General features: G+C 40.9%; 1 protein-coding gene across 1 annotated transcript in view; it reads left to right on the top strand.

Moving 5' to 3' along the window:
• Positions 1 to 23,605, top strand: part of Gabrb1 (gamma-aminobutyric acid type A receptor subunit beta1) — a 411,905-nt gene extending 388,300 nt beyond the window's left edge. Inside the window, exon 9 of the mRNA XM_048415118.3 lies at positions 11,269 to 23,605. Within this exon, the coding sequence (XP_048271075.1) occupies positions 11,269 to 11,613 (345 nt within the window). The 3' untranslated portion in view covers positions 11,614 to 23,605. The remainder of the gene's footprint in view (positions 1 to 11,268) is intronic.
• Positions 23,606 to 26,477: the final 2,872 nt, after the last annotated feature.

Here is a 26,477-nt window from a genome sequence, read left to right as displayed (position 1 = left end):
TTCTTTTTTTATTTTATTGATTTTTTATTGAGCTCTACATTTTTCTCTGCTCCCTTCTCTACCTCTCCACTCCCCGCTTCTCCCTTCCCCTTCAATCCTCTCCCAAGGTCCTCATACTCCCAATTTACTCAGGAGATCTTTTCTTTTTCTACTTCCCATGTAGAGAAAGACAAGTATCACATGCCCTCACTCATAAGTGGTTTTAAACATAAAGCAAAGAAAACCAGCCCACAAATCACAATCCCAGAGAGCTTAGACAACCATGAGGACCCTAAGAGAGACAAACATGGAGGTGTTTTCTTAATTGAAGTTTCCCCCTTTCAGATGACTTTCACTTGTGTCGGATTGACATAAAACCATCCAACACAAGCGGTGTCACCATCTCACACAACTGAAAATGATCCTGGAAATGCTTGGTTTAGCAAATCTTGACCACCACCACTCCCTCCCCCGCATCTTCTCAGCCAGGGACTCAGAGAGGCAATGTGTCCATAACAAATGTCCTCGGCTCAGTTCACCACCTCCGGAAGTTAAATAATGTCAGCTGTGCTATTTCAAAAACCCCCACGTGGCGGTTACACTCAAATTTGTCAAAATTTTTGTATTTCCCCTTATTATGGTGGTTGGATAATCTTCCTCTTTCTTGTGAGATGCTTGTAAAAAGTTAAACTTAATTGATATGTGTCTAGTCTCCCAGATTTTTCATTTTGGAAAGCTCTAGGATTTGCCTTGGCATCCTGGAGTGTGGAGTGACATTGTTCATTATTCCACGTTATTTTTGACAGCCTCAGCTGGACAGTTAGGTCAAGGGATATCCGGCCTGATACCTCAGAAGTGCAAACCCCGTATTGATTTACACTTCCACCAGCTGCAGTGAAGCATTTTTTATAGGCGTGCAGATGCTGAATCCAGACATTCTGAGAGTTTCAATCTCCAAGGTGATAAAGACTGTAGATTCATGAACCCCTCAGGCACCATTTGAAGCTAGGGATGGGATTTTGAGTTTGGAAAGGCAGATTTCACAGCCCAACAAGACTTTGAGAAAGCTACCTCTGGGATAGCTTTACACTAACCTGGAACTTTTTTTAGTTGTATGCACTGGCTGCAGAGTTCGCTGTGTGAAAATGGATGAAACGGATGAAATGGATGCCGGGGTGGTCTGTGACCAGAGACTACTAAAAGGCATTGTAAATAATGAAGAACACGGGGAGACTCTATGAAAGATTCATAACGAATGTGCAGTTGCAACCCCAAAGGTTAAGACAGAGAACTTGCTTTCTGTAATTAGATATCAGTTCTGAGATCAGTCTCTTATCCCTGATGTCTGTTCTTTGTGCTAAATCATCCAAACATTGCCAGGCAACTTTCTGCATGTGCGGTAAGTTGTACACTGTGTTGCTCTCCAAAATGCATGTGAAGATGAGTATCTCAAAGGTACGAAGCTCCGTGATTCTATCAGGAACATGCCTTCTAGCCTTGGAACCTGGACCTCAGCACTCAGCAGCAGCATCTCCCTTCAGTGTTCCCCGGAGAACATAGACCCTGTTTGGTGAAACTGGGTGTTGTGATTTGGCAGCTTGAATACCGCAATTTCCACTAACAAGCCTATGATATTTGCTCATGGGCTTCATGCTTTTGTCCAAATCTAGGTTGGATCACCTTTTTTTTTTTTTTAATCCCAAAACATGTTTAAACCTATCACATCTCCAGAATTCTCAGGAGTCTAATTAAAAGAAAAGTTTTGTCCTTTTTCCTCCTCTTCCCCACTCCTTCGTTTTTGCCTCCTCTCCCTGCTCCTCCTCTTTTCCTCTCCTCTCTCTTTTCTATTATCTACTTTCCAAACAGTTAGGGATCTTTTGATGAGTGAGACAGAGATCTAACTTAGTAACTAGCCCGATTCTAGTTCTCTGTGAGGCTCTTTTCAAATGTGTAAACACTATAAGTGGAAACCTCCCTCTTAATCCCTTAATTCCAGTTTCCTTTACATGGGCATTATTTTCATTGGATCTTTTTCTCCTGGTAACCCCAAAAGCTCTAGGTTTATAGTGTCAAGATCAGTAATCCCAGCCTAACCCATAAGTACTTTATGCCAAATCAAATAATGACAACCAAAGTAAGTCCTGGGTTTGAGTCCATTTTTTTTTCAATTTAAGTCTCCTTGCATGCAGAATTCAGTCTTTGTGAGTAAAACAGAAAACACCAAACACTCAGGTCTGGGCAGCCATGCCTGTGGCATCTAAATGATGCCATCAGAGACACTGTAACCATATGCCCCAAAGGAATGTCAGAGTGGATGACTTGAACCAAAATAAAGGGGAGTTAGAAAGACCAAACCAACCGGCATCACCCCATGCAATGAAAATTCTTGGATTGTCTATGTAACGTACAGGCTGGGAGCATGTTACCATACAATGAAATAAAGGAAAATCAGACTTTTTTCAAGAATTTTCAAAGTTGATTCACATGCACTTTTGTTTTGACCACTGAAACTAAAACAGTGTTCAAAGAGAAGGTGGGAAGCTCAAGTTTGGGGGCTCTTCTTTTTGCGGACACTAACTGAGTCCCCCTGTAGGTCACCTCAGGCTCAGTTCTGGAAAAACCAGGAAGATATACAGTGTTGAGTTGCAGTTGGCTCCTGTCTATCTGAGCTTATAGTCCTTTGAGATCATTGAAAATTGTGTGTAGAAGGGAAGGAGAGATACTTAGCAGATGGCAGTACTCAACGCTTTTGCAGAGGATCCCATTTGGTTTCCAGCACCCACACAATGGTCCACGAACCGTTCCAGGGAATTTGATGCACTCTTCTGGCCTCCTTGGGCACCAGCCATAAACCACAGACACATAGGCAAAACACTTCTTCATGTAAAATAAAAATGAATACATCTTTTTGAAAGAAAGTAAAATGTGTATAAAGTTACGTAAAGAACCTGATAGAATGACAGCCAGTGGTGGTCACTACAGAAAAAACCTGATGAGAGCCCAGCCTGGCAACAATCTGAGGAATGCTCCAGGAGAATATAATGCCCTGTGGACTTAGAAAACAGTGGGAAAAGCCAGAGGCAGGCAGGGTAGTCCACAGATGCCTTTTCAACACTGGGGAGGCTGACTCAGAAGGATCCCAGTTTTCAAGTTAGTTAGGCTACATAGTAAGATCTCGCCCCTCTCTCACATGTATGCACACACAGAGTGCTGAGCAGAATGCCCAGGGATACAGCAGTGAGAATGGGGACTACATACATAGTATTTATGGACAACGATGAAATTCTTAGATTTCTTTCTATGGCTTGGGAAATAGCTAAAAAGAAAAAAAGACATGAACAGAAAAGACATCATATTTGCATTTTATAGAATCACTCTGGCTGCTGTGCACAGAAGAAGCTGGAGGATTACATTCCTCAAAAAAATACGAAGACCAATTATGAGGCCATAGGAGAGTGAGGTGGTCAGAATGAAGGCTTTAAAGCTACCACTGCCAACAAGCATTTTTCTTTCAATTATACTGAAATGAGTTCCGCTATGTTTATATATTGAAAATATCCAGAGTGGTTCTATTCAGTAACTAGTAACATTTTTTTTTTTTACAATGGGAGATGATGAAGGCAGAGAGAAAGAGTAAGATAGACACTAAACCAAGATAAAAATAAGTTGGTATGCTTGTTTAGTGTTTCCGTAGTGGGAGACACAGCTGTCATTTTGCAGGTTCCTAGACCCCTGTCCTTTTAGACCAACCCTCAGGATTGTTGTGCACGCCCTTTTTTTCTCAGTCAGAATTCTCGAGAAAAATAGAGTCAATGCAATAGAACCAAGAGCATACAACAATGTTTATTTTAAGGAATTATCTTAGGCGGTTGGGGCACTGTCAAGTCTGAATTCTGTAGACCAGGTTTCAGGCTGGAAACTAACCTGAACTTGATCGCAAATCTGTAGAAAATCCTGGAATCATGGGCACAGTTTTGAGGCACATTTTTTCTTCTCTAGGAGTCCTGTATTTGCTCTGAAACCTGTCAAGTGATAATTTAAGGTCATTAACATCATCATTTAATTACAATAACTAATTACGTTGGAAACATCTACAAAATAACGTCATTATGACGTCAAGACTAGTGCCAAGTTGGCATGTAAAATTAATGACTGTACCATTTTAGCTACCAATGCTGACATTTACTTGCTCATTCATTCTATCTCTTTATTGTCCTAAGTATCTTTCTCGGTTTGAACAAGACAAAGTCTCCCCTACTGCACCACTCTGGTATTTTTTTGAGATTAAGAGGCCTTTATATATGGATACAGAAGCAGCTGTGGACTGTTCTGTAGTTAATTCCAGAAGAACAAAGAAAAATGCAATTCACTTTGAATTTACACTTTTTATGATGAAATATAAGGAAAACATGACTATAAGGGAACTAATGTAAAGTTCACCCAGGTGGTACAATGGTTACACTTTCTAAATCTAAATACAATGAGGTAGGAGAGAGAGAGAGAGAGAGAGAGAGAGAGAGAGAGAGAGAGAGAGAGAGAGAGAGAGGATTGATAGATAGACAGACAGGTTTTTCTTTATATTAATTTTTTTAAACAAATTGATACTTGGAAAGTATTGCTTCTTACCCTTCTTGAGAACATAAGGATGTAAGCCCCACCACTTCAAGAACCTTGTCTGCTTGCTTGCCACTCTCCTCTCAGAGTTAGAATTTATGAGCCATGTGCTCTCAAGCCCTATGCTGCAGGAAGGATGGAGAGAGCTCATATACCAGAGTCAGATACCCATCCCTCCTGTGGCTTCCCTTCAGATGCAAGCCCTTCCATTTGTTTGTGGTCAGCTGCCACCAAGGTCAGCTAACATGGTCATCTGGGAAGAAGGTGACAGAAAGGCCCAGAGTCACAATAGGGCAAACATGAAAAGGACATTTAGAAAGGGCACCGAGTGCCCATGTCCAACAGAGGTGACACCATTTGTCCAGTGAAAGATTTATAGCCAGATCAAGGAGCAAGGGAACTTCGGTGATTGTATGGGCGAATCCAACATTAAGGGTTTTATTCTTTGAGGTCCTTCTATTTCTAAAACAAAAGACATAATGTCCTATAGCAGCATCTGACACAGGGCCCAAGGCCCAGCAGGCACTCTCTAAACATTTGCTGGATAAATGGGAGAGGTGAACAAATGGGCATTTTAACTGTTTATCCGCGTTCCTCTTAAAATCACCTCCTGCAGCACAGAAAATATGCCCATCCAGGAGAGTGAAGCAACAGCCAGCCCTCGGGGCTGCATGTCCGCAGCAGCACCCTCCGTTCCCCTTTATAACGCCATGTAAACTGTGCTTTTAGGTAATCTGTCTGACGCAGAAACAGGAGAGACTACTTACCTGTCCTTCTGAAGCCCCGGTAATAATGCTCATTTTCTAAAGATTTGGATTCAATGATGCTCTACGCATAATAAAAGAATCATTTGAGTCTTTTTTGAGAAATACAGGGAATATAGGGCAACCATTCCCTGGATGATCAAACTCATCTTGACTTCACTGGAATCCATGGGCAACCACAGTCCTTATACACAAGAGCATCAGAGTGCAATACGAAGATCCTTACGGCCGCAGTTCAACCTTGCACCCTCACTGCGAACCATTGAAGGCAGGGGAAGACCCTGGTGAGGCAGTGCCAAGCCTGCCTGTCCTTTCTAAATATGCCCAGGAGATGGTCAGCACAGGTTAGTGTGAAGAGATAGGAAGCCAGTCATGATCCTCGTCCTCTTGTGCCTGGAAATGAATGGAGGGATCCCTTTCCTCTAGGGCGACCTGAAGAGTGGGGTCCAGTTATCCCACTGAACAGTTACATCACCACCAGCAATTGCTTTAGAACATCTAACAGTCCGCACTTCCATGAAGAGTCATCGTGTTTACATTCTCTTTGCTTTACCTCCATCCCACTCAAGGTCTAAAAACCCTTATTAGCTGAGTCAGGCTCCACTTAGATGTTGATCCCTCATTAACTAGGCAGCTTCTGTCCAGAACAGATGAGACAAGGCACAACACACTTTCTTGATGTGCCTGAAAATGTGAAAAACCAATAGATATTTCCATGTAGGTCTTATTTTGGGGGAGCTGCATCAATGCAGGTCATGTAACACACACATACACATACACACACACACACAAACGCACGCATCCAGGCTCACACACACAGAATCTGTAACATCAGCTTTTACAACAACCCTATTCTAGTAAGAAAAGTTACTGGGAATATAAAAGGATTCTTTCATGAGTCTTCTTCAATTTTTCTCAAAAGAAACACTGTAGTGTTAATTTAATAATTAAGCAAAGAGACCAACTTTCATAGGAAGTTCTAGGGCTGTGTTCATTCTTTTATGTGTCAAAATGACACCAAAAACCATGGCTTCTAACTCAACAACTGAGACTGCTTTGAAAGATTTCCTTCCCTCACGAAGGCTTCAGATGTCTTTGTACATGCGGCAGGTTGGAAAGAAATATAAGACACTCCCTGATTTCTGTTTGAAGAGAAGCGCCTGCATGTATGCCAGGCTTATTCTGGTGTCTTTAACCTTGTTTATGTAGCTGCTCATAATAATTTAAATTCACGAGGTATACAATATAGGTGAGGGATTCAATTTTACAATTTTTATTTTTTACAATGCTATGTTACAATATTATACTCCAGAGTCAAAGACTGGAAACAAACCCGATAGATTACCTAGGGGAAAAAAAATCATCCATTTATATGTGAGAATACAAAGATCTTGACTAAGCCAAGGTCACGGAACGTCAGTTAGTCTGCCATCTCGACATCCTTCCGGACTCTATTCCAGCCGGTGCTTTCATGCAACTCCTAGCTAGAATTCTCCCTCTGATGCAACCATTAGCATTTGATGGAAAACATACCTTTGTGACAATATCATGACAATATCAACAATGCACCTCGATGCGACATGTGTCTTAACAATCTGTGAGCCATGGTTTTCTTGAGTCTTTCAAACCTAGAAGCCAGGTATTCTATTCTTCATCTTCTAAAGTATGTACCCGTACCATTTCAGCTCTGCAGCGTCAGTAACGAACTTCCTCACGCATGACTCTTCTAAATTTCAACTCACTCTACATGATGGGAACACACACACACACACCGTAGGCTAGAACTGTATCCCACTCATGAAGCATCAATTTAATAAATATTTATCAATAAAAAACTGGGAGTCAGATCAGAGAAGCAGGGAGCCGTCACCAGTCACCTCCTGCCTCTTCCATTTCTCCATCCAAAAAGGCCGAGATCCTCTCTCAGCCCTGCATCACTACTTCCTGTCTCCTCTCTGTCTATAGTCCTCCAAACATCTATGGTTATTTTGGTCAGCTAGTGGCTAGCTCTGCCCTCAGACTCCAAGCAAGTTTTATTTGTCAGAAGGTAGTCAAAACATCACAGAAAACACTCAGGCAAACGGAAACAGCTGCCCTGTGCCCTTTGAAGCCCTTCAAATGTACATGCCAGTAAGCAATATAGTGCTTCCACTGTCTCTGCTCCAGTTCCCACCTCCAGGTTCTTGCATAGAGTTCTTGCCCTACGTTTCTTCATGATAAACCGTAAACTGGAATCAACCCTTCCCTCTCCAGAGTTGCTTTATCATAGCAGCAAAAAGCAATCTAGCGCAGAAATTAGTACCAGAGACTAGAGTACTGAAGTTGCAGGCCGAACCATATTGGTTCTTTGAAGACTGAAAGTGATTTTTTTTTTTTTTAGCTGTAGGCTTGAAAAGCTATTGAGTGTTCAATTCAACCGACTTACTGGGTTGTTCTGTAGGAGCTTGAAAGATAAGAGTGTTGAAAGAGATGAAAAAAAAATATAGGCCCAGCTCAGGAAATTTTAAAGGCAAGTAAAGACTCACTCAGGGCTGTTCCTATGATATCTTGAGTTGAAAATCTGTGTTTTCTTGTCTTTCTTCTTCAAGAAAAAGCTGTGATTAACCAGAGACCATACCTAAAGAGAAACCTTCGCTGTACTAGGACAATAGATGTGATTAGCGGGGGCTGAGAAACCAGCTGTAATTGAGAGGGGGAAAAAACAGTCTGGTTGAGGTGAAATCTTCCAGGGAGTATCTGCTCAGGGTCACCACCCCCCCAGAAGCTGTGATGCACAGGGGTCAATGCCGCACCAAGTGCTGGTAGTCAATTCTGGTAGAGTGCGAGAGTCCCCACGTGGTCGTTACTGGCAGCATGAGAGCTGCAGAACTCAAGGAGTCGGGGAGAAAAACCAAGGCTTGGCACTGGGTGGCAGAGTTGGAGGCACTGAAGGGAAGCAAGCAGGAGTCATTGGTGAGAACGCAGCCTCAGCTGCCATGGAAACTCAGCATGTTGTAGATGCCAAGAACATATGATGTCCACGAAGAACACCAGCAGATGTGGGGTGAGCAAGGCTGAGCCTTCCAGTCAGGGTGTGTTGTGGAGCACCAGAGAAGTGGAGCTGCCTGCACCTTTACCGCCCAGGGGATTGTGAGTCCCGGATATGGAACCTTGAGCTAGTTAAACTGTTGAGTTTGAGGTTTGCTTTGGTTTTGTTATAACTATGCCCTGGTTCTTCCCTCCTAGAATAAGAAATATTTAACTTTTTTGTTTGCTTGCTTTTTAATTTTATAGGAACCCATAGTTGCAAGAGTATGGATTTGTAAAGGTTTTTTTTACAGAGAACTCGGTTGTTGGGGGAGGCAGCTAGTTAGTTCCGACCATTTAGCCCCAAAATAATCACACAGAAACTATATTACTTAAATCACTGTTTGGCCCAATATCTCTAGCTTCTTATTTGCTAACTCTTACATCTTAATTTAACCCATTTCTAGCAATCTGTGTATTGTCATGTGACTGTGGCTTACTCTGTAAAGTTTCATCTGGCAACTGTCTCTGGTGGGGCTACATGACTTTTCTCTGACTCTGCCTTCCTTGCTATGGGTCAAGCCAGTTTCTTTATTCATTAACCAATAAAAGCAACACATAAACAGAAAGGTCTCCCACACCACTCAGTCTTTTTATATTATTAGATTTTTTTTAAAAAAAACAATACCAATCCAAATTCCCACTCCCTCCTCTCCTCCCATTCCCTCCACACACTCTCCCACCCCATCCCCCTCTATATGAACAAAGAGGTCAAGACCGTGAAGGGTTCATCCACTGAAACAGTTTACCTGACTAATCAGAGCTCACCAACTTCAACTGGGTTGGAACAAGCATAGAACCAAATTAGTCCTTCTGAATGTGGCTGACAGTTGTATGGCTGGGGCACATTGAGAGGCCACCAGCAGTGACACTGGGATTTATCTCTACTGCATGCACTCAGTCTTTTAAAATGCTTAAATTTGTAAGGACTCTGGGACTTTTAGCATTATATTGTGCTTTATATTGTGATAATAACAAGAGATCTGAGGAATATACAGGAAAGGAAAGGTTACTGGTTTAGGAGTGGTTTGTTTGTCAAGTTGACAAGGAGTCGGTTGTGCTGGTTAGTTCTTCATCAGCTTTGACACAAGCTGAAATCATCTGAAAAGAGGAAAGTTCAGTTGAGAAGATGCTTATTAGACTGACCTGTAGGCAAATCTGGGGGTAGTTCATTTTCTTGACTAATGACTGATGTGTGATGGCATAGCCCATTGTGGGTGGTACCACCCTTAGAAAGTAGCCCTGGATTGAAAAAAAAATTAAAAAATAAAAAAACCTGAGAAATTCTGGGGAGCAAGCCAGTAAGCAGTGTTCCTCCACAGTCTGCTTCAGTTCCTGGTTCTGCTTCTGCCCTGCTTATGCTCCTGCTCTGGCTTCCTTTCATGATGGACTGTAAACTAGGAGCTACAGGATCAAATAAACCCATTCCTCCTCCAAGTTGCCTTTGATCATGGTGTTCTATCATAGCAACAGAAAGCCAATGGGTATAAAACACATTTGCTGGTTAGGGTTTACTATCAATTTGACATAACCTAGAGTCACCAGGGAAAAAGAAACAATTGAGGAATTGCCCGATTCTGATCAGCCTGCATTAGTATCTGTGAAGGGATTCTTTTGACTGGTAGTTTGTGTGAGAGAGTGGGTAGCACCATGCCTTGGCCGGTGAGCCTCAGCTGTATAAGAAAACTAGTTGCAAAGGAAAATGTAGGCTTACTCATCTATACTTTCTGAGAATTGCTCTATAGAATAAAGTTTAAAAACGAAAGGAAAAAATAGCTGATTAAGTCAGAAGAGTCAGGAAGCAGAATTCCTCAATGGTTCTTGTCTCCAAGTTTCTACTTGAGTTCCTTCCCTGACTGCCCTCAAAGATGGGTTATAATCTAGAGGTGGAAGCTAAATAAACCCTTTCCTTCTCAAGCAGTTTTTGGTCAAAGTGTTTTATAACAGCAACAGAAATTAAATTAGAATAAGACAGGTAGACAGGAGGTTCAAAATAGAAGATTAGATAATAGATGATAGATAGATAGATAGATAGATAGATAGATAGATAGATAGATGATAGATGATAGATAGATAGATAGAAACATATATTCATAGATGAAAGAAGATAGATAAATACAAACAGATATACATAGATGAATGATAGATAGATAGATAGATAGATAGATAGATAGATAGATAGATGATCCAAATGGGTGGGGTACATAGGTAGTCGATAGATAGAAGCAGATAGATGATAAATAGAAAGGTAGAGATAGAGAAATTAAGTAATAGATTTAGAATAGTTATCTAGATAAATAATAGAAGGTAGATAACTGTGAATAGAGATTAATAGAGATGAGTAGACTTAATAGGTAAATAGAAGATAAAAAAGATAGTTGATAGATCAGTGATAAGTAGATAGATAACAGATGGATAATTGATAGAAATTGATGATTGATATAGACAGATGATAGAAGATAGGCAAATGACAGATGAAAATAAATGGCTAATAGCTACAGGCAGACAGTTGATAGGTAGGTAGAAGATAAATCCATAATTTCTGGAAGTAGACAAATAATTGGTAGAGATAGCTTATTGATACAAATTAATAACGGAAGACAGAGATAGAGGATGAGTGATAGGTGGCTAATAGAAGATAAAAGATCGGTAGATACAATGAATGATTGACAAATGATTGAGAGAGTAGATAGATGAATTATAGATAATCTTTATTGTCAGGCGGCACATGGAGCCAGTTATCTACTGAAATGGGTCAGTGTACACGAAACGAGTCCCCCAACGATAGCACGACAGTGCATAAATGTCCTTGGTGAGTGCCTGAGCAAGTCCTCTCTGCCCTCAGGTCGACGCCCATGGCAATATTCTCCTCAGCACACTGGAAATCAGGAATGAGACCAGCGGCTCCGAGGTGCTCACGGGTGTGAGTGACCCCAAGGCCACCATGTACTCCTACGACAGCGCCAGCATCCAGTACCGCAAGCCACTGAGCAGCCGCGAGGGCTTTGGGCGCGGGCTGGACAGGCACGGGGTGCCAGGCAAGGGGCGCATCCGCAGGCGTGCCTCGCAACTCAAAGTGAAGATCCCTGACTTAACTGATGTGAACTCCATAGACAAGTGGTCCCGAATGTTTTTCCCCATCACATTTTCTCTTTTTAATGTCGTTTATTGGCTTTACTATGTACACTAAAGTCAGTGTCATGGTTCGGTTTAGACTATCTTCCTTGGCTTGTTTTCTAACCCCACACTCTCCCAACAGCGATTACTGCTGTGGTTTTTTGAGGTAAGAGATTCAGCCATTCAATTGGTTTTCGGTATTGCGTGTCAGTTTTTATTATCACACCATGTTTACTTCAACAACAACAAAAGGTATTTTTTTCGTGTGTACAGTGGTCCAGGTTACTAGCTCTCTACGCATTCCATCAATTGCTTTGTTTACAAACACAAAAGGAGATGGGTGGTAGCTACTGTTGGTAGTCTTTCCTAGTCGCCCTGGATCTCACTGAATAATTTGAAAATGAAAATGTACAGTGGACTTGCTGTCCACCTGCACTGTGTTCTGAGAAAGCTGTAATCATCTCATTCTGCCAAAAAAAAAAAATTTTTAATGACAGGAAAAAAACACAGCTAACTTCAGCATCTCAGAAGAATAAAGCCATTTGACAAATAGCAGGTTTCCAGGAAGCAGGGATATAACAGACAATTCCCCTCCCCTCTGAAGTTCTCCTGGGTCCCTTCTAGAAAGGCTTCTCAGCTCTGCAGAAGAGGGACACCAAAGCCAAGTGTTAGTCACCTTTTCCCCCAAACTCACCCTACTGCGCCCATCTAACAGTGACCATGGCTATCCTTAAAAGTGTTTCTTTCTCAAAATGCCCAGATGGTCAAAGTTAGCATTCAAATCCAGCCTGATCTAGCTGGTAGTCACTGAGAACATTTCAGGGGGGGGGGTGGAAATCAATCTTTTTCTTGCTGACCATTGTGGGAAGCAGCCCTGCCTGGCCTTCGTAAACCTTGGACTCTCTTAATGCCATGAAAACCATGTGGTCATATTTCCACAGTCCCTTCTCTAGAAAGGAAGAGAGAAAGGACATGTGGGGTCCAGCTGGTGAAGGATTTGAAGGAGATGAAGATCAATTTTTTTTTTTACCTTGAGAAAAAAAAATGCTATTTCTCTGAGAAAGGCAAGACTTATGTGTTATGAAAAGGTGCCTGGGCGGTTAACCACACTGCCAAATCTTAAGTCAAATTGTATGTATCGCCTAGCTTTCCAGAGAGCAGTGTCTAATAGTGATAGGCTCATCACACGGGACTCCACTGGAACTGTTTTGTTCTGTTTTGTGAGCTCTGCATTTCAAACAACAAAATGCATGGCCTGGGAAATGCTCACCCACCATGTCAGTGTCTCCCTCCAAAGCCAGATTTCCAGCTTAAAGAAACCTTTAAAGCAGCAAAATCACAGAGAGAAGAAACTCATCACAACAAAACACTGAGCCTTTAATCGTGTGCACTGGCCCCTGAAGTGGGGACCCTGCCTGTCTACACGCATTCATCACTGTCACTGCACAGCCTCATCTGTGCTGCTGCGTGAGTCTGGGTCGTGGGTCTTGTGACTTTCAATAAAGCGACACAATTGTAAACATGCTCAACAAGCTGCTGCTGAGTCCATCCCATTTTATGCCATTAAAGCCTCGTTTGCTTTCAGAATGAGTTTGTAAGATGATATATGTCTATTTGCAAGGTTGAGTGAGGGCACAAATTGACCAGCCATGGATGGAGGCCACGATCCATGCATGTGATGAGGAACTGAAGGACTAATCGAGATGACTGCCTCGTTTGATAGTCTGGCTCGCCTCTCAGAAGAGAATCAATGTGCGGGGCAGTGAGAGCTGGTAAAATTATAGTCAGCTGGAAAGGGAAAGCTGGAATTCCTGAGAATGAGTCCAAGGGGATAATATGAAAAATACATTTAGAGACAAGAGGAAAAGAAAAACCTTAAATAAGCGAGTGTGGCTGGATGTAATAACAAACACTAGTAAAAATATGAAAGTCCCACTACACCTTTTAAAAAAAAAAAACAAACTGACCACACCAACTTCTTGAGGAGTGCTGCGATTTTGAGGACAAATTCTCATTTAGGTTATCAGGAAGTGTAAACACGCTTCCCAGGCTGAGTTATGCTCAACCTATGGTCACAGGGTCATCCATCGATGTAAAGCTCTGCTCAGTTCCCAAGGCTGGCATGCCATGCCATGCACAATGCCAGGGCAGAGTAGAATGGAATGGGGGTTCCTGTTGCCAATGAATACCCAGGAACTACCATGCGGTCATTTATTTTAAACATAGGAAGGGAAATATCTGCCTGATGTTGAACAGAAACTAATCATTATGATGTCAAAGCTCTTTAAAAGGCTTTCAAGAAAGAAATACTGAAGCAGAAAAGACTGTGATCATTTGGTTTTTCAGTTCTATGTTTTCCTTTCTAAAATCTATAGTGATTTTGTTGTAGTTTTAGATATAAAGCATCTTTTGCAGAAGAAAAAAAAAACATTTTGAGCTCCTACATTTTAAACTTTTAAAATGTAAAATGATTGGACCTGAACTGCCCACTGGAGACATGAAATGGTATGGAGATCACAGCCACCATTATGCAAATCCGATCAAATGGCTTTGACCTCGGAGGCAATGGAAGCCCACAGCCTTGAAGAGCTGTCACACTTGTGGGTCAAGATCTTTGTCATAACTTCTGAACACCTCCCAGACTAATCCATTCCTCTCTGCTCCCTTCCCAAGCCAAACAGTAACAGGGAAGCACCTTCCTTCTCTGCCACTCTCCCTCTTCTTGCCCTAAATGTTGTAAATGAAAAATAAACGTCAGTAAACATTCTTAAATGTTCTCACACTGGCCCCCCACTGGTTGAAAGATTTCGCTTACATTATACAAAAGTTATTGTTTAACTATGATTAAATTGATTTCTTCTTGCCCTGAAAATAGCCGTAATCCCCTCCATCAAGGAAAGGAAGAAACTGAAAATGACAGACCCCCTCCCTGATGCCTCATTTACACCCAGAGCCTTGTGTTCCACAGCGCAACTGTGGGACTGATTGTGTGAAAGACTTACCCTGATGTGGGAAGAGCAGACATCACACCTTTTACTTGACAATAACTGCACACTCACCCCTTCTTCCCATATTTTTTCCTTGGCTTAAAATATCAGCTGTTCCTTCCAGTTAGCAGTTCTCTGAGGCAAATACCCAGGTGAAGGCTCATTTCTGCTTGAATAATCCAGGATTAGTATCGCCATCACCTCTGTTGCCAAACAGAAACAGCAGCTGGCTGGCAAGTCTGCTGAGTGAATAGCCTGTGTTTGTGTGCACGCTACCTTTATTGTGCATTACAGTCAATGATGGATCTTAATTCAGTGAGCAAAATGTGGTGCAGAGAAAGAGTAATGATTTTAGGGTCTGGAAAGATGGGCTTTCCTTAAAAAACATGTCATAGAAAATCAACAAAATTCTATAGTCCTAAATCAATGACTATTTTATGAATATTTGTTTAGAAAGGTTTTATTACAATCTACCAAGTTAAACAAAAAAGGATACAGAATAGTCCTTCTAGAAGAAAGTCTTCTAGTCCAAGATTTCTCATGTCCCAAATTCTGAACAGTATCTTGTCAAAGGGTGATGCACCGCCATTTGTTTATTAAAATATCATCATGTATCCTAGGAAAAGGTGAAAGGAATGTGCAAGCATTCGCTCAAGATGGTTCAATCAGCTGTCTCTGGGATGAACAGAAGAGAAAAACATGTATCTGAAAGAAAACGCAAAGGTACATTGGTTAATGGAATGTGGGCTATTGTGTAAACTACCTTGTAAATTCTGTACATAGTTCACTGAACTGTTCCCTGTGATGTGCTGGTCCTCAACTTTGGGTGGATGTTTGGAAACTTGAGTACTGTAAATAATGTAAGTTTATGAAGCATTTGCTTTTGTTCATAAAGTGAAATGATTAGTGATTTGGGCCCAAATCAGAATCTCTCCAGCTCTGGCTCTTCCATGCAGACAGTTGGGTGACTCTGCTGTAAGCCATAGCCAGGTGTCTGTGATCACTGCCTCATGCCTTTACCGACAGCAGCTGCCTAGAAGGCTGCCAACCTGTGGGGCCAAAGAACAGAGCACCAGCAGAAACCAGAACTGGAGCAATGTGCTCCGTGAACAGTCACGAAAAGCAGAGAAGTTGTTTTCAGTCACTGCGGCTATTTGTATCATCCAGAACTGAATTACCGATGCTGTTCAAGGGGTCAGGGATTGAAGGGATGCTTAACACCCACAGGTAATCCAAAGCTTCATTTGCACCAATAGCTTTAGCTTCTAAACTATGTTTTCTAGAACTTCTAATAAGATTAAAAATGAATAGAATAGTTGGGTTTTATCAGGGTGGACAATAAACATCCAAAGGATAGGCAAGGGTACAGAGAGAGACAATAAATGTCCTTGAGAGCACTAGGTGGCAGACACATACCCGTAAGGTACAGAGGTAACTATGTTCTTAGTTTTAAAGGTAGAGAAAAATTCTGGTGTGAACTGATTGAGAAGGCAAACAAAAGCATTTAACGTGGGGAAGGGCACGTGCAGTGTGAGCTGCTTGAGTCTGAAGAACCTGGTAATTAAATATTTCCAGATATTATTTTCTCCAAGTTTTCGGGGTTCTTTCAGAAGTCTTCAGGATGTGGGCTGTTATGACACAGAGTGTGTTTCCAAGCAAACCCAGAGAGGGGGATGGCACCAAAAGAAATTCAAAATGTCCAAGCAATTGAAGATTGAGATTGGCTTCTTAGTGGTAGAGAGAAAGGTGTCCTCCTCAAAGGTAAGGTTCTTTGTGTCATTTTACATGGTAGGAGAGCATACACAGAGAGCTATTATTTTGGAACATTTTAATCCTGAGACGTGCCCCACCACCAACGAAACACACAAAACACACCTTGGTGGAACTAATCCATTCTGCCAATTTTCAGGTTAGAACACATTGTGACTTTTCCCTTAGCTTTTCTTCAGAAGGCAACACATCAGCAGGAATGATTGAAAGCGTAATTGTTGGGATCTGCAGCAAGCATTTGAAAGAAGTTCTTTTTAATAAACGAATTACAAAATAGAAAATATTGAATTCATAAAAGGGTAAGAATGAGGGTTCTGTGTTTGTTCTGACACCTCCCACGGCAGGAATTTCCCATTAAATCTGAAGCACTCTAACAGGTTTTTTCAGAAATCTTTGGCATATTAACGGACTCACATAAGGGACTCAATCATTTTTCATTGGCTCCCAAACTTTTTGTGAATAATGGATCTATCAAAAAAAAAACTTCCAGTGGGAATTCAAGTTGGTAAAATTGATATTCCTGAACCAGTTGAGAAGGAATCCCACTCTGCAGAGCAACACTCCCTGAATATTCCATCCTGTGGACAATCAAAACAAGTCAGTACACATAAGTGAGGGCAAATAACCTAGTTTATTTGCCTTAGGGATACAGGGTTACAGATACATTCATTAAAATAGTCTCATTCCAAAGTCAAAGGATGAACAAGAGCAATATCATTACCTGGCTCTTGCCTCTTCCTGGGCTTTCCTTTGAGGAAAATCAGGAAAGAGGAGACACTCCCAAATATATTTTTGTATGTTCAAATAATTAAAATATTATATGTGTATCTTGAAATCTTGAATTTTATAAAATAGGTGAACTCTTCTGTCTTAATCTTTCCCAACTATATACCCAATGAAATCAATTCATTTATTTATTGTCCATCTCATTGCCAAAGCTCATATGCTATCTTGCTCATATTTGGATGGCAGCTTCAGTTTTTGGACTTATTTTTTTCATTAAATTCAGAAACAAAGAATTATAATAATTCTTCCCAATTCATACTCATAATGCCTTTAAAAGGTCTTCAGAGGCAAATCTTTTCATTGTGGCCACCTCTGAAGACCCTGAATTACTTTTATTTGTTTTTTATGTAGAGTACACATGTTTACAAACATCTTTTCCTTTCCTGACTTATTTCAAAATACAGTAGAAATGAAAGTAATGACTTTGACCTGTGGGTGATTGTATTATCTATTCCAGAACTTAAAGGAAAGGCCCTTTTCTCAATAGCAGCATAGCATGATAAATCTATGCTGCATTCATCAGTGCTCCTCTGAGAATGGCTTATCACTCAAGTAGAACATCTGTGGTTACAGAGAGTCCTTTATGACTTGGAACTAATTCTTCCTTTCTGTACCTTTCTCCTAGACTTATATGTCATATGTATCACCTCACCTACCCCCTCAACTTTCTAGCAGATTCTACACAGAGTACAAGCCATTATGCTCTGTTCAAATTATCACCAGGAAATAGTGTAGGATGCATCCCTCCATAAAGCGTCTCCACTTAGGGAACGCAGTTCCCTAAACATACACCAAGCAAGATGCCAGAAGGTTAAGTAAGAGAGGTGGGGAGAGGGGGAGATAATAAAGGAAGACCCCTTGGAATCAGGATGGAGGTGTGCCTCCATACAGGCCTGTGACCCTCAACATACCGGCAGATGACTTCAAGTTCTCTTCCAGAACCAAGTCTCAAAGGTTATTTTAGAGAGGCTCATGTACATGGAAGTTGAACCAAACAGTGCTGGTGTACCATGGTCTCTGTTGATGCAGCTTCGCAAATCTAATTGTAGTCTTTGCCACATGCCTTTGAGAGTTAGCCCCTTGATGTCAAGCCAATTGGGTACTAGCTCCGATTTCTTCCAACCCTCATCAAACACGCAGTTACGCAGGCAAGTAGCAAAATTATTTTATGACTTTTATAATATTCTAAGGGACACTCAGATAACATTCATTCATGTGATCTGGTCTCCATATTTAGATCTTTGAAAGACATAGATGTTCTTAAATCATTCTCCGTAACTCAGTCAAGAAAAAAGCCATAAAACCCTCCCTCGTGGATGGGAAAGCCAACTGCTAGCCAGTATCTGAGTCCAAATGCATTCCAGTGACATTTCAAGTTTTGAACTTTACATGTCTCTATGTCTCTAAAATGGAACAAGCAGATATATTTGAGCTTTCAAGCCAGTTGCAGCTTCCCATTGAGATGAAAGAGCTTCTGTACTTTAGAGCCTGTCACTCATCCTTCTCGCCCCTTTCCCCTCGTGTCCTACTACACCACTTTAACAATCAAATTGCTCTAGTATCTTAGACACAGTCATGGCAAAAAAAACCTGAAAGTTTATTAAAATGTGATTAGTCTTGTAGTCATTCTCTAGCCAGTGCACCCCTCCCCAGTCCAGTCTCTGAACATGACCACCAAAATGAATTTAACAAGTATTCTTAATTTTTACTGAATGTTTTTGATTCTCCTGGAGCCTTTTAACTGTTAAAATAATATTTTCTCATCCAGTTCCATGTGTCTGTAGAGCTGTCATATATTGTTTTAACTGTGTTCATATGTGTTTCTTCTTCCTCTTACTTGTTGAAAGATTTTATCATTTATTATATTGAATTTTTAAAGAAAATTGTTAGGATAGTGCCTAGAAACACCACTTTTCCTGCTGAATGTCAGTCTATGAGTGGAACACCTTCTTTTTTGCAAAATTAGATGAGTATTTTTCTCCCAGCCTCTGACATCCTCCAAAGACGGTCCTCCCAACTTCCCCACGTGCCCTCGTCTTAAGGCAAGCAGGTGATTGCTTTCTTTTCTGCTGTTTTTAACCTACAGATGGAGTCACATCTAATAATATCATTTTTCTCAGAGACAGGAAGCATCTGTAAGTGTTTAAGTCTGAACTGAGGTTAGCATTTACTAACATAGTAGTATCTGCTGAGATCTATTCCAGTGCAAGTGACAAACGGTAACTCTCAAAGGATGTTTTCACAATCAAAACATTCTTACCTTATACAACAGTAGGAATAAAAGAGAATGGTCTAGAGTGTTGATTTCAAGAATAGAAGATCCAAGATCTTTCTCTGATTCTCTAAATATTATCATCCCTCAGTATAGCTGCACCAGGGTTGTATAGACCATTCCTCAGATATTCATCCTGAGGGGCAGAAACAGGTTAAGTCTTGCCTTGGATTACTTTTTATAGGCGAGAAGCCCTTTCCTCATAAACCATCCTTTTTGTCCTGTTGGCCAAAGCTGAGTTAGACATCATTCCTGAACCATTCCCTGAAGAGTGTGGTTCTTGTGACTGACTTATAACAAATATCCGAAGCTATACAATGTTAAAAAAATTAATTAATAATTATTTAGTAACAAAAAGAAACTAAGAATGGCCTCGAGGAGATATCCAGTAATGACTATCCCATATTAAACTATAGAAAATACTTTTCCAATATAATATAATACTTTGCCCTACACTCCAGCCCTATGAAATTATGCTAACACAAGTATCAGGACACAGAAGCCCAAAGAGCTTAAATAACTTACCCAGATCTAATAGTTACTGGTGAAGTGGGTATTCATTCCCAGTTTTTCTTGCCTCCAAAGACAAAGTATCTACCTCTCCTGTCCAATCTGTATTTAATCCCTTTGACCTTGATGATATGGCTTTCTGGAGTAATTCAAAGATATCTGGAACCTTGGAAGAAGACAGCTCTTACACCCAAGGATAAGATGCTGTACCCAGTAGATGTTGCTCGGTTTATTTCTGTCCACTCTGCCCTCTCTCTGCTCCCCACCCAACAGCCTTTCATTGTTCGAAGAGAGTGATGAAGAAAAGCCTGTACATTCTCAGAGCTTCGCTGGGCTCCCTTCTTTAGGTTCACAGCATTATTAGAGGATTGAACAACCCATTTTGGCTGAGTTTGAAAGGTAAACTAAGCGACTGCTTTAAATTATAGAATCTCTGCAACCTGGAGGATACAGGAAATACCAATAACTTTACTGATGGAGTTTGTATTCTGTCCCAGAAAAGAAAGCTTACTTCACGGTGAGCCACTCGTTCTGTCTGACCAGCCTTCCCCTCGCATGTCCACTATGCTTTTCATTGCTCTCTTTAATTAGCCCCTTCAGAATTGAGCTTTAGACCCTCACTACCCTCAATTCCAGTAGCCATGCATCATTCCCAAATAGTCTTATTGCTACACTTCAAGTTTTACATCTTATGGTCAGTGCTAGGATGCTCTTCCTAGCTCCACCCCAATATCACTTAGAGAACAAGCCACCAGCACCCAAAATATCCATCCACATCTCCATCCTCATTCCTTCACCTACTGGTACTCTTTCAATTCTTGGAGCAACTCTGTCCAATGGAATTGGATATCAAGTGTATTTCCAGTACTCTTGTAACTATTCTGCCTCTATTAAAAAAAAATCATCTTTAAGAGTATACACCCATTTTCTAAGTCCTTTGTAGAATCTCATGAATAAAATATCTAAACAAATTAAAACATAAAATCATACTTACAGTGGAGCCCTGGTTGACCCCATGCCAGTTGACCATTGGGATTCTTTTTTTCACTGGTTCAGTAGGCAGACATAATCTTCCTAATACCTCCATTGAACACAACCTCTAGCAGAACTGAATTTTCCATCCTAATTGCTTCTTCTTTTCCTTTATAAAAATTAGGAAAATTTTCTTACATGGTTTAATTTCTATTCCTGCCTTATTAAAAAAAAGTCTTCTGAATGTATGCTCTATGGGTGTTTGAAGTTGCAATGACATTGCATTGCCAATGGAAACTCCAATGTATAGAATAATCATGGAGGACATTGTACAGAAAGGTCCATGTCTTCTACGACATAAATAGAGACTTGGCACTAGTTAGGAAGAAGAGACAGCTCCTAACACTCACCACTGCTTCTCAAGGATTGAAAAGCAGGGAATGTGAACAATCTTTACGAACCTCTCAACCACGGACAGTCCTGCTGTGTCCTTATATGCTTTCATAAAAGAAACACAGACTTCGCACACCGTACCTCTCCGTGACAACCAGCCTCCCCAGTTTTACTGGGTAGTAGATTTTTCTATGTATATTCTCCCCAATATGTTGGATTTCAGCGTATTTGATTTTTCTTTTTTATCAACATATTACTGTCTGATTTCTTTATCTTTTAAAAAATAATATTCACTGGATGAAGCTTGAAATGTGTTTTGCAGGAATGCCCCTGAGATATTTTTAAGAAAGCCCCTGGATTATTCTAACTCACTGTAGTAAGACTTGTGTATCCAAATAACCTTTTCTATTCAGAACATCCACTATTTTTCTAACGAAGGAATGCTTATGATTTTATACACATGTATTTATTCACTGTGGCTCAACCCATAGCTTAAAATAAACCAATAATTCTCTGGATAACAATAATCCTCACATGACACTTTTAAAAGGTCAAGATTGCCTGAGGCTTTTGGAAATTCCCAATGATTTAAATGCTTACAAGGTCCAAAGATGCTTTAACTCTTTAAGGTCAGGTTTTGGTTTTCACCACAAGGCAGCATGTTGTGCCGTTGTGATAGACACGCGATGGCTGATAGAACATTGGTATATTTAGAAGGCTAAGACAGGGAATGAAAATTATAGTTTACAGTGCTGTATATACACAAATCAAACTGTTTCCGAGAGAAAACATCTGGATTGAAGATGGCTCTCTCGAAAGACTTCTCCTGGCTGCCCATCATCTGGAAAATCCTTTCACTCCTCTTGAATCTAACAAGGGGTTTGAAGTTATGGTAAAGGCTTTCCACTTATGCAGGAGTGGGGGCTGGGATATTAAGTCTCATTAGGCTAGAGAATAAGAAACGGCAATTGCTGCCGGCAGTGATTCAAACACCTCTTTAGCAACGACTTCACTAAAAAACTTGACTGAACCGAACCTTATCCACACTTTCCAAACAAGAGTCTGCTGCTTTACTTCATAGCATTCTGTGTGAAATAGCTATGACTTTCAAAGCAGGTGCTACATACGCGGAAAGAAACACACACCTTCTGTTGCCTCTCAGCTAAGTTCACCAAACCTGTCGGAGGGCATTAAGTGGTTGGGTTTTAACCTTGTGTTTTTGAATCTCCACTAACCAATTTTACGATCTACCGGCCTGCCAAATCTGACTTAGCAAACTCGTTATCCTGATTAGTATTACAGAGTTCCGGCAAATAAAAGAACTCCTCTCTGGTTTTCAGAAGGCACATTTCTTGCATTGCAAGGAAACAGATATTTAGTGATCTTTACTCTGTGGCACAGCCTTTTCTTCCTAACATAAGCTGGTAATAGTTTTCGACACGGCCTTTTCTTTCTAACATAAGCTGGAAATCGTTTTTGTATACCTATCAAACCACTAGAGAAACTAAATGGCAAGGAACGGTATTTCTGAAAACCTGTAGAAATTTTTTTTAATGTATGGCGCAGGCTTGAACAGGTGCCAAGAAAGGAAAAGATGGACTCCTTACTTTTATAACTCAAGATTTCTATTTTGTATTGATATATGCTGCATTTTCTGACTGAAATCGCTGTCTGTCTCACAGGATTTGTGATCTTCTGTCGCTTTTTACATTTGAAATCAAATTTCATACAGTAAGCTTGTTTGTCCCTTTTTGTTTGGGATTCGATTAGAGTATTTTATTTCATTCATTTCTTTTTTATGTGCTGAAAAGCATGTGACTTATGCCTTCATTATCTCAAAAGCTATCTGTGGACAAAATCCATGAAGCCTGTAGACTGTGATTTATACAATTAAAAGGCGGATCTCCCTGTAAACAGTGAATTTGTGACTAAGAAATTGTTCAGTGGCCTCTGATTCCCACCCCTTTGTCCCCCACATGGCCTTCTTTCTATTGTGAGTCATCATCAAGTGATTGTGTATTCCTGTAAAATACAAAAATCAAATGACATGCTATCAGGTACGGACACAAGAGACGCTTGCGCTCTCAATTTCAGGACTCACAGCCTCCCTTACAGTCGCGGGCTGTCCTTTACTCAGCGTTTTCGTTAACCGTGTGGCTTTGCTCTAAAACACGGCATTGTTTGCTTCAGTACACAAGATTTGAACTGTTGCAGCAAAAGACAGAAGGCACGTCGGAAAGGTTGGTGTCAGAGCCCATAGGCTTCTGCCTGTAACTGTGAAACTTCTGAAATGGAACTAACTGCTGTAAATATGTACAATTTATGTCAGCATATTTCAATAAAAAATACCAATTACAAATGGCTACATACAAAAAGCTTACTTTGTCCTCTGTTTTAAAATGTACGAGATTTCAGGCATAGCTCTTTATAATCCTTTAAATGTTTAGAATTCTGCATTTATTGTTTGACAGCTTTTCTTGTAAAAACTTATACAAAGATAAATCCCTGTATGTAGAAAAGTCTTTGATTATTAAAAAGAAGAAAAAAATACAAACAAAAAAAAGAAAAAGAAAAAAAAAACCTGGGAAAACAAAAAGAGGCAGCACTTTGGTGGGAGTTTGTTTCCGCACTGCTTTTACACACATTCTTCAGGAAACATGCCTTACAAACATGAACAGATGGAGCATTTTTGCTGTGGATGGGGAAGGCGTGGGTAGACTCTTTGTACTAAAATTGATGTCTAAAAGAAAATCAGTAAGTATCCACTTGTGAGGTGGCTCGTATTCGTTGTTTTTATAATCTCTGCTGTACACACGAACACTAGAGCTGACTGTCGGTCTTTCCTCGTGTGAAGACCTCTGATTTCCAGAGTCATTCTCTCCCTTGAGCAAGTGTTGCCAATGAAATGATGAACAGACTGAAGATGCGAAGTCCATTTATCTGTGAACGGATGGTTAGCAGAATAACTTTCCAAGGAAAGTCTAGATTTCAGCCTGGGGACAAGCTTAGCATCTGTCTAACAAAATCACTGGGAATCACCACTTCATTGGAGCACAAGCTTCATCCTGAAGAGGGCTTTGTTATGGCATTTGATATCGGCAAACATTCCCAGGAGGCTAATACAACGTGGGAGAAGTAAATACCCATCCAATTTTATCTAAATTGCAAAAGGGACAAATACGTAAGTAATGCATTTAATAAGAAATGTAAGGTAGACGGTTTGTGTCTTTTATCTTCCTAAACAAAGAAAAGCAAAAGCGTTTGAATTCAACAAGCAATCAGTAGTTACTATGACAGGGAAGTGGGGAAAGGCAGGAGTCAGGACATAAGCCTTCTCAGTCTCAGAGAGAAAGCAAATAAAGAGAGTAGGGTGAAGCAGCATGACCACACACTCCCAAGGATCACTACAGCACAACTAATAACAACTCAGAGACAGAAATTGGGGTTCATCCTGGAGGTCAGAAAAGCAAAAGAGCCACCACCAACTCTTACCTCTACCTCAGTCGGATCCAGGAATCTCAGATGGAGACTGAAACTGTGAGCTGTCTCCTCCCATTTTATATTCCTCTCTAGGTCTGGGATTAAAGGCATGGACCACCCAGTTTCTATGGCAACTAGTGTGGCTACTGGGGTTAAAGGTGTGTGTTACCACACCTGATCCTCTCTGATCCCCAGGCAAGCTTTATTTATCAAAATACAAATGAAATGCCACTAAAGATTACAGAGTCGGCATGGAAGTGACCAGGCAAAACAGGGTGAGAGCATCCATCCTCTGCTGGAGGCCTGGAAATGTCTGTGCAGTCAGTGTGTGTTTGTAGTCACTATGATCCAAGTGATGTCACCTCTGAGTCCATCACATCATTTTGCTTAGCTGGTAATAATTCTGAAAATTTCCAAACACATTCACCTCCCAGGTCCTCCATCAGAAGTCTACGACTCACTCCAGCCAATGAAAGCGGGTAGGGTAGCTGCAGATCTTCATAGTTCCCCTTCTCCTTCAAATCCACCCCCACTTCCCTCAGTCTCATCCCCAGGTCTGTAGCAGACCACCTGCGGTGGCCTCCCCTCTCCTCTCCCCCCCCATCTGCAGTGTATCACACACAGACCTCCTCAAACCTTCCTCTCCATTCATCCTGTTATCCCCACCCCCAACTCCAGCAGACTTTCCTTGGGAACCTGCCAGCCAAGCCAGAGAAGCAAGTAGGGGAGCTTCAGATCTTCACACTCAGACTTTTCTCCTCTAAATCCAATCCCTAGGTCTCATTCCCACACCTGCAGTAGGGTACCTGCTGTGGTTTCTCCTTACTTTCTTCCCCACTCCCGTTTGCAGAGGACTAAGCAGGTCCTCTTACCTGCTTTCCTCCCTCTCATGGACCTCTTCAACCAGCCACCCCAGCCCAACCCCATTCCTAAGTGTCAGCTCCCAATACCTAGAAACACATTTAACCCAGAATTGCCAGTGGCCACACCTATCAGGATCCCAGAAAACAATTCCCTACCAGGCAACACACAACCACCACACCCTCATAAGAATCAGAGAGGGCAATAGAAACCAAGGAATAAAGCAACAACCCAACAAAGACAAGACCAGATATGAGCACCTAGAATTACAATTTTCCCAATCCCAGATGCCTAGATGCCAAAGTAAAAACACAATACTAGCCAGGATAATGTGCCTCCACTAGAGCTGAGCAACCCTACCACAGCAGGCCCTGAGTATTGCAAGAGAGCTGAAGCACAGGACAAAGACCTTAAGATAGCGTTTATGAGTAAGATAGAGATCTTTAAAGAGAAAATTAATAAAACCCTTAAAAGAAATTTATGAAAACACAAACAGTGAAAGGAAATGAATAAAACAGTTCAAGATCTGAGAGTGGAAAGAGAATCAACAAATGAAAGCAAGACTGAGGGAAATCAAGAAATAAAAACTTTAAGAACTCAAACAGGATCCTCAGAGGCAAGACTCACCAAAAGAAATCAAGAGATTAAAGAGAGAATCTCAGGAATTGAAGACACAATAGAAGAAATGAATACCTAGGTCAAAGAAAATGTTAAATCTGGAAAAAAAAATACTGCCACAAAACATCCAGGAAATCTGGGACACTATGAAAAGAGCAAATCTAAGAATAACAGGAATAGGGTAAGGAGACAAAACCCAAGTCAAAGGCACAGAAAATATCTTCAACAAAAAATCATAGAAGAAAACTTCCCTAACCTACAGGAGGAATTGCCTATCTAGGTACAAGA

This window comes from Myodes glareolus, chromosome 8, assembly GCF_982192425.1.
Source record: "Myodes glareolus chromosome 8, mMyoGla1.1, whole genome shotgun sequence".
Lineage (NCBI taxonomy): Eukaryota > Metazoa > Chordata > Mammalia > Rodentia > Cricetidae > Myodes > Myodes glareolus.
Note: the sequence above shows the minus strand (reverse complement) of the source record. Positions and strands in the feature narration are given on the sequence as shown.